A 12,917-nucleotide genomic window follows, 5' to 3' on the forward strand; every position below is an offset into this window, starting at 1 on the left:
ATACACCCTATTCCCTATATAGTGCACTACTTTAGACCAGAGCTCTATACACCCTATTCCCTATATAGTGCACTACTTTAGACCAGAGCTCTATACACCCTATTCCATATATAGTGCACTACTTTAGACCAGAGCTCTATACACCCTATTCCCTATATAGTGCACTACTTTAAATCAGACCAGAGCTCGATACACCCTATTCCCTATATATAGTGCACTACTTTAGACCAGAGCTCTATACACCCTATTCCCTATATAGTGCACTACTTTAGACCAGAGCTCTATACACCCTATTCCATATATAGTGCACTACTTTAGACCAGAGCTCTATACACCATATTCCCTATATAGTGCACTACTTTAGACCAGAGCTCTATACACCCTATTCCCTATATAGTGCACTACTTTAGACCAGAGCTCTATACACCCTATTCCATATATAGTGCACTACTTTAGACCAGAGCTCTATACACCCTATTCCCTATATAGTGCACTACTTTAGACCAGAGCTCGATACACCCTATTCCCTATATAGTGCACTACTTTAGACCAGAGCTCGATACACCCTATTCCCTATATAGTGCACTACTTTATTCCTGGTTTGTTTACAGAAGACTGCTGCTCAGATTTATTTTAAAAAGCCACACACACACACACACACACACACACACACACACACACACACACACACACACACACACACACACACACACACACACACACACACACACACACACACACACACACACACGTCATGGTCTGCTCTGTTCAGTTGATCCAAGGTCCTCTGAAGGGGACAAGCTTAAAGCTCTCGTTCCTGGGGAACGGAGTACCACAGAGTGAACCAATGAGCTTGCCTGGGGAGCGGTGTGTGTGTTTGGAGGTGGGAGAATGAGCTTGCCTCTAGTAAGGACGAGTCGAGGGCAGTCCCTTACATACAACCCTGTGTTAATTGTCTCCGGTGTGAGTCGACTGTTTAAGAACCACAAATGCATGAAAAAATTATCAGAAACGGCCCAGGTCTAATTAAAGAGGGAGGGGTGGCAGTGAACCAGTTGTTTGGGGACACGATTTTGGCACTACTGCAAAAATAGATGTAGCTTTAAACCCCGATCTATCCTCATAATGGGGATAGATAGGGGTAGGACTGGGGTTAACCACCATAATGGGGATAGATAGGGGTAGGACTGAGGTTAACCACCATAATGGGGATAGATAGGGGTAGGACTGGGGTTAACCACCATAATGGGGATAGATAGGGGTAGGACTGGGGTTAACCACCATAATGGGGATAGATAGGGGTAGGACTGGGGTTAACCACCATAATGGGGATAGATAGGGGTAGGACTGGGGTTAACCACCATAATGGGGATAGATAGGGGTAGGACTGGGGTTAACCACCATAATGGGGATAGATAGGGGTAGGACTGGGGTTAACCTCCATAATGGGGATAGATAGGGGTAGGACTGGGGTTAACCACCATAATGGGGATAGATAGGGGTAGGACTGTGGTTAACCTCCATAATGGGGATAGATAGGGGTAGGACTGGGGTTAACCTCCATAATGGGGATAGATAGGGGTAGGACTGGGGTTCACCACCATAATGGGGATAGATAGGGGTAGGACTGGGGTTAACCTCCATAATGAGGATAGATAGGGGTAGGACTGGGGTTAACCTCCATAATGGGGATAGATAGGGGTAGGACTGGGGTTAACCACCATAATGGGGATAGATAGGGGTAGGACTGGGGTCAACCACCATAATGGGGATAGATAAGGGTAGGACTGAGGTTCACCACCATAATAGGGATAGATAGGGGTAGGTCTGGGGTTAACCACCATAATGGGGATAGATAGGGGTTAACCAACATAATGGGGATAGATAGGGGTAGGACTGGGGTTAACCTCCATAATGGGGATAGATAGGGGTAGAACTGGGGTTCACCACCATAATGGGGATAGATAGGGGTAGGACTGGGGTTCACCACCATAATGGGGATAGATAGGGGTAGGCCTGGGGTTAACCTCCATAATGGGGATAGATAGGGGTAGGACTGGGGTTAACCACCATAATGGGGATAGATAGGGGTTAACCACCATAATGGGGATAGATAGGGGTAGGACGGGGGTTCACCACCATAATGGGGATAGATAGGGGTAGGACTGGGGTTAACCACCATAATGGGGATAGATAGGGGTAGGACTGGGGTTAACCACCATAATGGGGATAGATAGGGGTAGGACTGGGGTTAACCACCATAATGGGGATAGATAGGGGTAGGCCTGGGGTTAACCACCATAATGGGGATAGATAAGGGTAGGACTGAAGTTAACCACCATAATGGGGATAGATAGGGGTAGGACTGGGGTTAACCACCATAATGGGGATAGATAGGGGTTAACCACCATAATGGGGATAGATAGGGGTAGGACGGGGGTTCACCACCATAATGGGGATAGATAGGGGTAGGACTGGGGTTAACCACCATAATGGGGATAGATAGGGGTAGGACTGGGGTTAACCACCATAATGGGGATAGATAGGGGTAGGACTGGGGTTAACCACCATAATGGGGATAGATAGGGGTAGGCCTGGGGTTAACCACCATAATGGGGATAGATAAGGGTAGGACTGAAGTTAACCACCATAATGGGGATAGATAGGGGTAGGACTGGGGTTAACCACCATAATGGGGATAGATAGGGGTAGGACTGGGGTCAACCACCATAATGGGGATAGATAGGGGTAGGACGGGGGTTCACCACCATAATGGGGATAGATAGGGGTAGGACTGAAGTTAACCTCCATAATAGGGATAGGTAGGGGTTAACCTCCATAATGGGGATAGATAGGGGTTAACCTCCATAATGGGGATAGATAGGGGTTAACCTCCATAATGGGGATAGATAGGGGTAGGACGGGGGTTAACCACCATAATGGGGATAGATAGGGGTAGGACTGGGGTTAACCACCATAATGGGGATAGATAGGGGTAGGACGGGGGTTAACCACCATAATGGGGATAGATAGGGGTAGGACTGGGGTTAACCACCATAATGGGGATAGATAGGGGTAGGACTGGGGTTAACCACCATAATGGGGATAGATAGGGGTAGGACTGGGGTTAACCACCATAATGGGGATAGATAAGGGTAGGACTGGGGTTCACCACCATAATGGGGATAGATAGGGGTAGGACTGGGGTTAACCACCATAATGGGGATAGATAGGGGTAGGACTTCGGTTCACCACCATAATGGGGATAGATAGGGGTAGGACTGGAGTTAACCTCCATAATCGGGATAGATAGGGGTAGGACTGGGGTTAACCTCCATAATGGGGATAGATAGGAGTTAACCTCCACAATGGGGATAGATAGGGGTAGGACTGGGGTTAACCTCCATAATGGGGATAGATAGGAGTTAACCTCCATAATGGGGATAGATAGGGGTAGGACTGGGGTTAACCTCCATAATGGGGATAGATAGGGGTAGGACTGGGGTTAACCTCCATATTGGGTATAGATAGGGGTTAACCACTATAGTGGTGATAGATAAGGGTAGGAGGCTATGTACAGGGGGGTACCGGTACAGAGTCAATCTGTAGACTATATACAGGGGTACCGGTACAGAGTCAATGTGGAGACTATATACAGGGGGTACCAGTACAGAGTCAATCGTGGAGGCTATATACAGGGGGTACCTGTACAGAGTCAATGTGGAGGCTATATACAGGGTGTTACGGTACAGAGTCAATGTGGAGGCTATATACAGGGGGTACCGGTACAGAGTCAATGTGGAGGCTATATACAGGGGGTACCGGTAGGAGAGTCAATGTGGAGGCTATATACAGGGGGTACCGGTACAGAGTCAATGTGGAGGCTATATACAGGGGGTACCGGTACAGAGTCAATGTGGAGGCTATATACAGGGGGTACCGGTACAGAGTCAATGTGGAGGCTATATACAGGGGGTACCGGTACAGAGTCAATGTGGAGACTATATACAGGGTGTTACGGTACAGAGTCAGTGTGGAGGCTATATACAGGGGGTACCGGTACAGAGTCAATGTGGAGGCTATATACAGGGGGTACCGGTACAGAGTCAGTGTGGAGCCTATATACAGGGGGTACCGGTACAGAGTCAGTGTGGAGGCTATATACAGGGTGTTACGGTACAGAGTCAATGTAGAGGCTATATACAGGGGGTACCGGTACAGAGTCAATGTGGAGGCTATATACAGGGGGTACCGGTACAGAGTCAATGTGGAGACTATATACAGGGTGTTACGGTACAGAGTCAGTGTGGAGGCTATATACAGGGGGTACCGGTACAGAGTCAATGTGGAGGCTATATACAGGGGGTACCGGTACAGAGTCAATGTGGAGGCTATATACAGGGGTACCGGTACAGAGTCAATGTGGAGACTATATACAGGGTGTTACGGTACAGAGTCAATGTGGAGGCTATATACAGGGGGTACCGGTACAGAGTCAATGTGGAGGCTATATACAGGGGGTACCGGTACAGAGTCAATGTGGAGGCTATATACAGGGGGTACCGGTACAGAGTCAATGTGGAGGCTATATACAGGGTGTTACGTTACAGAGTCAATGTGGAGGCTATATACAGGGGGTACCGGTACAGAGTCAATGTGGAGGCTATATACAGGGTATTACGGTACAGAGTCAATGTGGAGACTATATACAGGGTGTTACGGTACAGAGTCAATGTGGAGGCTATATACAGAGGGTACCGGTACAGAGTCAATGTGGAGACTATATACAGGGTGTTACGGTACAGAGTCAATGTGGAGGCTATATACAGGGGGTACCGGTACAGAGTCAATGTGGAGGCTATATACAGGGTATTACGGTACAGAGTCAATGTGGAGGCTATATACAGGGTATTACGGTACAGAGTCAATGTGGAGACTATATACAGGGTGTTACGGTACAGAGGGGGGGATGTAAATAGTCCGGGTGGCCATGTGAAGCTTTCTCATTAACGTTTTCCTCTCAGGATCAGGAAGGAAAAGCCCTTTGAGAACCTCTACAAGCCCTTAGTTTGATACCAGGGGATTTCTCTGTTTTTATTTCTGTCTATTTACTTATGCTATTGTTCCTACTGTTGTTTTCCTTTCTGTATCTGTTGAATTATTCATATGTGTTCCAGCTATGGAAATAGATTGCCATTCAGCAGCAGAAGAGAGTCATTTACTGTGCCGTGCTATAGTGTACTTTTCAATCTCTACTCTCTAGTGTACAGGCCTGAGTCTCTCTCTCTCTCTTTCTCTTTATCTCTCTCTCTCTCTCTCTCTCTCTCTCTCTCTCCTCTCTCACTCTATATCCTCTCTCTCTCTCTCTTTCTCTCTGTACTGTATGTAACAGGCCTCCCCTTGAGTCTCTCTCACTCTCTCTCTCCTCTCTCTCTCTCTCTCTCTCTCTCTCTCTTTCTCCTTCTCTCTCTCTCTCTCCCCTCTCTCTCTCTCTCTATCCCCTCTCTCCCACTCTCTCTCTCTCTCTCTCTCTCTCTCTCTCTCTCTCTCTCTCTCTCTCTCTGTCTCTCTCTCTCTCTCTCAATTCAATTCAATTCAAGGGCTTTATTGGCATGGGAAACGTGTTAACATTGCCAAAGCAAGTGAGGTAGATAATATATAAAGTGAATATATAAAGTGAAATAAACTATAAAAATTAACAGTAAACATTACACATACAGACGTTTCAAAACAATAAAGACATTACAAATGTCATATTATATATATGCAGTGTTTTAACAATGTACAAATGGTTAAAGGACACAAGATAAAATAAATAAGCATAAATATGGGTTGTATTTACAATGGTGTGTATTCTTCGCTGGTTGCCCTTTTCTCGTGGCAACAGGTCACAAATCTTGCTGCTGTGATGGCACACTGTGGAATTTCACCCAGTAGATATGGGAGTTTATCAAATTTGGATTTGTTTTCGAATTCTTTGTGGATCTGTGTAATCTGAGGGAAATATGTCTCTCTAATATGGTCATACATTGGGCAGGAGGTTAGGAAGTGCAGCTCAGTTTCCACCTCATTTTGTGGGCAGTGAGCACATAGCCTGTCTTCTCTTGAGAGCCATGTCTGCCTACGGCGGCCTTTCTCAATAGCAAGGCTATGCTCACTGAGTCTGTACATAGTCAAAGCTTTCCTTAATTTTGGGTCAGTCACAGTGGTCAGGTATTCTGCCACTGTGTTCTCTCTGTGTGGGGCCAAATAGCATTCTAGTTTGCTCTGTTTTTTTGTTAATTCTTTCCAATGTGTCAAGTAATTATATTTTTGTTTTCTCATGATTTGGTTGAGTCTAATTGTGCTGCTGTCATGTGGCTCTGTAGGGTGTGTTTGTGAACAGAGCCCCAGGACCAGCCCCAGAGCCTCAGACCATCTCTCTCTCTCTCTCTCTCTCTCTCTCTCTCTCTCTACTGTATGTAACAGGCCTCCCCCTGAGTCTCTCTCACTCAAATCAAATCAAATCAAATGTATTTATATAGCCCTTCGTACATCAGCTGATATCTCAAAGTGCTGTACAGAAACCCAGCCTAAAACCTCAAACAGCAAGCAATGCAGGTGTAGAAGCACGGTGGCTAGGAAAAACTCCCTAGAAAGGCCAAAACCTAGGAAGAAACCAGGTAGGCAAGTTGAGAACAAGTTCTCATTTACAATTGCGACCTGGCCAAGATAAAGCAAAGCAGTTCGACACATACAACGACACAGAGTTACACATGGAGTAAAACAAACATACAGTCAATAATACAGTATAAACAAGTCTATATACGATGTGAGCAAATGAGGTGAGATAAGGGAGGTAAAGGCAAAAAGGCCATGGTGGCAAAGTAAATACAATATAGCAAGTAAAACACTGGAATGGTAGATTTGCAATGGGAGAATGTGCAAAGTAGAAATAAAAATAATGGGGTGCAAAGGAGCAAAATAAATAAATAAAATAAATACAGTAGGGAAAGAGGTAGTTGTTTGGGCTAAATTATAGGTGGGCTATGTACAGGTGCAGTAATCTGTGAGCTGCTCTGACAGTTGGTGCTTAAAGCTAGTGAGGGAGATAAGTGTTTCCTGTTTCAGAGATTTTTGTAGTTCGTTCCAGTCATTGGCAGCAGAGTGGGGTGTGGGGTGGCCAGTCCTCTTCTGGCTGTGCCGGGTGGAGATTACAACAGAACATGGCCAAGATGTCCAAATGTTCATAAATGACCAGCATGGTCCAATAATAATAAGGCAGAACAGTTGAAACTGGAGCAGCAGCACGGCCAGGTGGACTGGGGACAGCAAGGAGTCATCATGTCAGGTAGTCCTGAGGCATGGTCCTAGGGCTCAGGTCCTCCGAGAGAGAGAAAGAAAGAGAGAAAGAGAGAATTAGAGAGAGCACACTTAAATTCACAAAGGACACCGAATAGGACAGGAGAAGTACTCCAGATATAACAAACTGACCCTAGCCCCCCGACACATAAACTACTGCAGCATAAATACTGGAGGCTGAGACAGGAGGGGTCAGGAGACACTGTGGCCCCATCCGAGGACACCCCCGGACAGGGCCAAACAGGAAGGATATAACCCCACCCACTTTGCCAAAGCACAGTCCCCACACCACTAGAGGGATATCTTCAACCACCAACTTACCATCCTGAGACAAGGCCAAGGACAAGACAAGGAGTATAGCCCACAAAGATATCCGCCACGGCACAACCCAAGGGGGGGCGCCAACCCAGACAGGGAGATCACATCAGTGACTCAGCCCACTCAAGTGACGCACCCCTCCTAGGGACGGTATGAAAGAGCCCCAGTAGCCAGTGACTCAGCCCCTGGGTTAGAGGCAGAGAATCCCAGTGGAAAGAGGGGAATCGGCCAGGCAGAGACAGCAAGGGCGGTTCGTTGCTCCAGAGCCTTTCCGTTCACCTTCCCACTCCTGGGCCAGACTACACTCAATCATATGATCCACTGAAGAGATGAGTCTTCAGTAAAGACTTAAAGGTTGAGACCAAGTTTGCCTCTCTCACATGGATCAGCAGACCATTCCATAAAAATGGAGCTCTATAGGAGAAAGCCCTGCCTCCAGCTGTTTGCTTAGAAATTCTAGGCACAATTAGGAGGCCTGCGTCTTGTGACCGTAGCGTACGTGTAGGTATGTACGGCAGGACCAAATCAGAGAGATAGGTAGGAGCAAGCCCATGTAAGGCTTTGTAGGTTAGCAGTAAAACCTTGAAATCAGCCCTTGCTTTGACAGGAAGCCAGTGTAGAGAGGCTAGCACTGGAGTAATATGATCAATATGTTTGGTTCTAGTCAGGATTCTAGCAGCCGTATTTAGCACTAACTGAAGTTTATTTAGTGCTTTATCCGGGTAGCCGGAAAGTAGAGCATTGCAGTAGTCTAACCTAGAAGTGACAAAAGCATGGATTAATTTTTCTGCATCATTTTTGGACAGAAAGTCTCTGATATTTGCAATGTTACGTAGATGGAAAAAAAGATGTCCTTGAAACAGTCTTGATATATTCTTCAAAAGAGAGATCAGGGTCCAGAGTAACGCCCGAGGTCCTTCACAGTTTTATTTGAGACGACTGTACAACCATTAAGATTAATTGTCAGATTCAACAGAAGATCTCTTTGTTTCTTGGGACCTAGAACAAGCATCTCTGTTTTGTCCGAGTTTAAAAGTCTCTCTCTCACTCTCTCTCCGTAGCCATGCCTGTGTGATTCGTGGACAGGTGGTAACGTCAGATGGAACGCCGCTCGTTGGTGTCAACATCAGCTTCATCAACAACCCTGCATATGGTTACACAATCACCAGGCAAGACGGCAGGTGAGACCTCTAGATACACACACACACACACACACACAGAGTACACACACACACACAATCACCAGGCAGGACGGCAGGTGACACCTCTAGATACACACACACACACACACACACACACACACAGAGTACACACACACACACACACACACAGAGTACACACACACACACAATCACCAGGCAGGACGGCAGGTGAGACCTCTAGATACACACACACACACGCACACACAGAGTACACACACACACACACACACACACACACACACACACACACTCTTTATCTCCTCCATTTCTCCCTCCCCCTATCCCTCCCTTTATCATGGATGGCTCTCTGCTCTCAAAGTCCCTCTCTTTACCCTCTCAACCCCCAACACTTACATTAGTGTCTGCCCTCCCTCCCTCCTCACTCACCCTCCCTCCTTCCTTTCCTTCTCCCTCCCTACCTCCCTCCCTCCCTCCCTGCACACAACCTGCACCCCTGCCTCTTTTTTCCACATTCCTTCCATCTTTCATCTTCTTGTCTATCCACTTTCCTCCGCCCCTCCTCCTCCTCCGCCCCCCTCCTCCTTCACCCCCTCCTCGTCCCTCCTCCTCCGCCTCCTCCTCCTCCTCTTCTGACTCCACCTCCTCTGCCCCTCTCCCTCCTCTGCCCCCTCCCCGCCCACCTCCACATCCCCCCTCCTCCTCTTCCTCTGCCCCCTCCTCATCCCTCATCCCTCCTCTGCCTCCACCTCCTCTGCCCCTCTTCGCCTCTACTCTCCTCCTATCTTTTCTCCTCTCCTCCTCCTCTCAGTTCTTGTGGAAACAGTCATTGATGAATTGACAATGACTAGCACAAGCTACTAGATTAATTGATTGGGTGTCACTTGTATCAGTAACAACTTAACTTCAGACGCTGTTTAAACCCTTTGATCTGTTAGCGTTAAAGTACTCCCTGTGGGTCTCGAGCAGTGAGGTCTGATATGAGGTCTGATGTGAGGTCTGATGTGAGGTCTGATATGAGGTCTGATGTGAGGTCTTATGTGAGGTCTGATATGAGGTCTGATATGAGGTCTGATGTGAGGTCTGATGTGAGGTCTGATGTGAGGTCTTATGTGAGGTCTGATATGAGGTCTGATATGAGGTCTGATGTGAGGTCTGATGTGAGGTCTGATATGAGGTCTGATGTGAGGTCTGATGTGAGGTCTGATATTGAGGTCTGATGAGAGGTCTGACGTGAGGTCTGATATGAGGTCTGATATGAGGTCTGATATGAGGTCTGATGTGAGGTCTGATGTGAGGTCTGATATGAGGTCTGATGTGAGGTCTGATGTGAGGTCTGATATGAGGTCTGATGTGAGGTCTGATATGAGGTCTGATATGAGGTCTGATGTGAGGTCTGATGTGAGGTCTGATATGAGGTCTGATATGAGGTCTGATATGAGGTCTGATATGAGGTCTGATATGAGGTCTGATGTGAGGTCTGATATGAGGTCTGATATGAGGTCTGATGTGAGGTCTGATGTGAGGTCTGATATGAGGTCTGATGTGAGGTCTGATGTGAGGTCTGATATGAGGTCTGATATGAGGTCTGATATGAGGTCTGATATGAGGTCTGATGTGAGGTCTGATGTGAGGTCTGATATGAGGTCTGATATGAGGTCTGATATGAGGTCTGATGTGAGGTCTGATATGAGGTCTGATATGAGGTCTGATGTGAGGTCTGATGTGAGGTCTGATATGAGGTCTGATGTGAGGTCTGATATGAGGTCTGATATGAGGTCTGATGTGAGGTCTGATGTGAGGTCTGATATGAGGTCTGATGTGAGGTCTGATGTGAGGTCTGATATGAGGTCTGATATGAGGTCTGATGTGAGGTCTGATGTGAGGTCTGATATGAGGTCTGATATGAAGTCTGATGTGAGGTCTGATGTGAGGTCTGATGTGAGGTCTGATGTGAGGTCTGATGTGAGGTCTGATATGAGGTCTGATGTGAGGTCTGATGTGAGGTCTGATATGAGGTCTGATATGAGGTCTGATATGAGGTCTGATGTGAGGTCTGATGTGAGGTCTGATATGAGGTCTGATATGAGGTCTGATGTGAGGTCTGATGTGAGGTCTGATGTGAGGTCTGATATGAGGTCTGATGTGAAGTCTGATGTGAGGTCTGATGTGAGGTCTGATGTGAAGTCTGATGTGAGGTCTGATATGAAGTCTGATGTGAGGTCTGATGTGAGGTCTGATGTGAGGTCTGATATGAGATCTGATGTGAGGTCTGATATGAGGTCTGCTATGAGTTCTGATGTGAGGTCTGATGTGAGGTCTGATGTGAGGTCTTATGTGAGGTCTGATATGAGGTCTGATATGAGGTCTGATGTGAGGTCTGATGTGAGGTCTGATATGAGGTCTGGAGCAGTGAGGTCTGATATGAGGTCTGATGTGAGGTCTGATGTGAGGTCTGATGTGAGGTCTGATGTGAGGTCTGATGTGAGGTGTGATATGAGGTCTGATGTGAGGTCTGATGTGAGGTCTGATGTGAGGTCTGATGTGAGGTCTGATGTGAGGTCTGATATGAGGTCTGGAGCAGTGAGGTCTGATATGAGGTCTGATGTGAGGTCTGATGTGAGGTCTGGAGCAGTGAGGTCTGATGTGAGGTCTGATATGAGGTCTGGAGCAGTGAGGTCTGATGTGAGGACTGATGTGAGGTCTGATATGAGGTCTGTAGCAGTGAGGTCTGATGTGAGGTCTGATATGAGGTCTGATGTGAGGTCTGATGTGAGGTGTGATATGAGGTCTGATGTGAGGTCTGATGTGAGGTCTGATGTGAGGTCTGATATGAGGTCTGGAGCAGTGAGGTCTGATATGAGGTCTGATGTGAGGTCTGATGTGAGGTCTGGAGCAGTGAGGTCTGATGTGAGGTCTGATATGAGGTCTGGAGCAGTGAGGGCTGATGTGAGGTCTGATGTGAGGTCTGATATGAGGTCTGGAGCAGTGAGGTCTGATGTGAGGTCTGATGTGAGGTCTGATGTGAGGTCTGCTATGAGTTCTGATGTGAGGTCTGTTATGAGTTCTGATGTGAGGTCTGATGTGAGGTTTGATGTGAGGTCTGATGTGAGGTTTGATGTGAGGTCTGATGTGAGGTCTGATATGAGGTCTGATGTGAGGTCTGATATGAGGTTTGATGTGAGGTCTGATAAGAGGTCTGATATGAGGTCTGATATGAAGTCTGATGTGAGGTCTGATATGAGGTCTGATGTGAGTTCTGATATGAGGTATGATGTGAGGTCTGATATGAGGTTTGATGTGAGGTCTGATATGAGGTCTGATGTGAGGTCTGCTATGAGTTCTGATGTGAGGTCTGATGTGAGGTCTTATGTGAGGTCTGATATGAGGTCTGATATGAGGTCTGATGTGAGGTCTGATGTGAGGTCTGATATGAGGTCTGGAGCAGTGAGGTCTGATATGAGGTCTGATGTGAGGTCTGATATGAGGTCTGGAGCAGTGAGGTCTGATATGAGGTCTGATGTGAGTTCTGATATGAGGTCTGATGTGAGGTCTGATATGAGGTCTGATGTGAGATCTGATATTTGGTTTGATGTGAGGTCTGATGTGAGGTCTGATGTGAGGTCTGATATGAGTTCTGATGTGAGGTCTGATGTGAGGTCTGATATGAGGTCTGATGTGAGGTCTGATATGAAGTCTGATGTGAGGTCTGATATGAGGTCTGATGTGAGGTCTGATATGAGGTATGATATTCGGTCTGATGTGAGGTAGCTGAATAGAGTTACTCACATGGCTTAAGGCAGTGTCATGATTGATAACGACCAGGGCAGAGAAGCCCTTCGTTGATTGGCTGAGCTGAACTGCTCGCTGGGAGACCAGGAAGCCTGGGGGGGAGCTGTCCAGATGTGTTGGAGTGTGATGTGGAGGCAGTGCGGGGTCGGGGGTGGTGTACAAACGGACAAAGCACACCATGTGGACTGTGGCCTCACAGCAGGGAGAGCAGAACCTTTACCATCATCATCACCATCCCCCTCACTCCACCTGCTTCTACTGCCTGGCCATTTACATACAGTACTACTGACTGGTCATATACACACA

General features: G+C 47.1%; 1 protein-coding gene across 2 annotated transcripts in view; it reads left to right on the forward strand.

Annotated features, from left to right (window-relative positions):
- The window catches only part of LOC110503028 (teneurin-4), a 332,490-nt gene that overhangs the window by 85,365 nt on the left and 234,208 nt on the right, over window positions 1–12,917 (forward strand). For both annotated transcript variants that reach the window (XM_090224046.1, XM_090224045.1), the window contains one exon: window positions 8,721–8,840. In XM_090224046.1, coding sequence (XP_090080172.1) covers window positions 8,721–8,840 — 120 coding nt within the window. The remainder of the gene's footprint in view (window positions 1–8,720; window positions 8,841–12,917) is intronic.

Source organism: Oncorhynchus mykiss, chromosome 27 (assembly GCF_057628025.1).
Source record: "Oncorhynchus mykiss isolate SJ-2025 chromosome 27, ASM5762802v1, whole genome shotgun sequence".
NCBI lineage: Eukaryota > Metazoa > Chordata > Actinopteri > Salmoniformes > Salmonidae > Oncorhynchus > Oncorhynchus mykiss.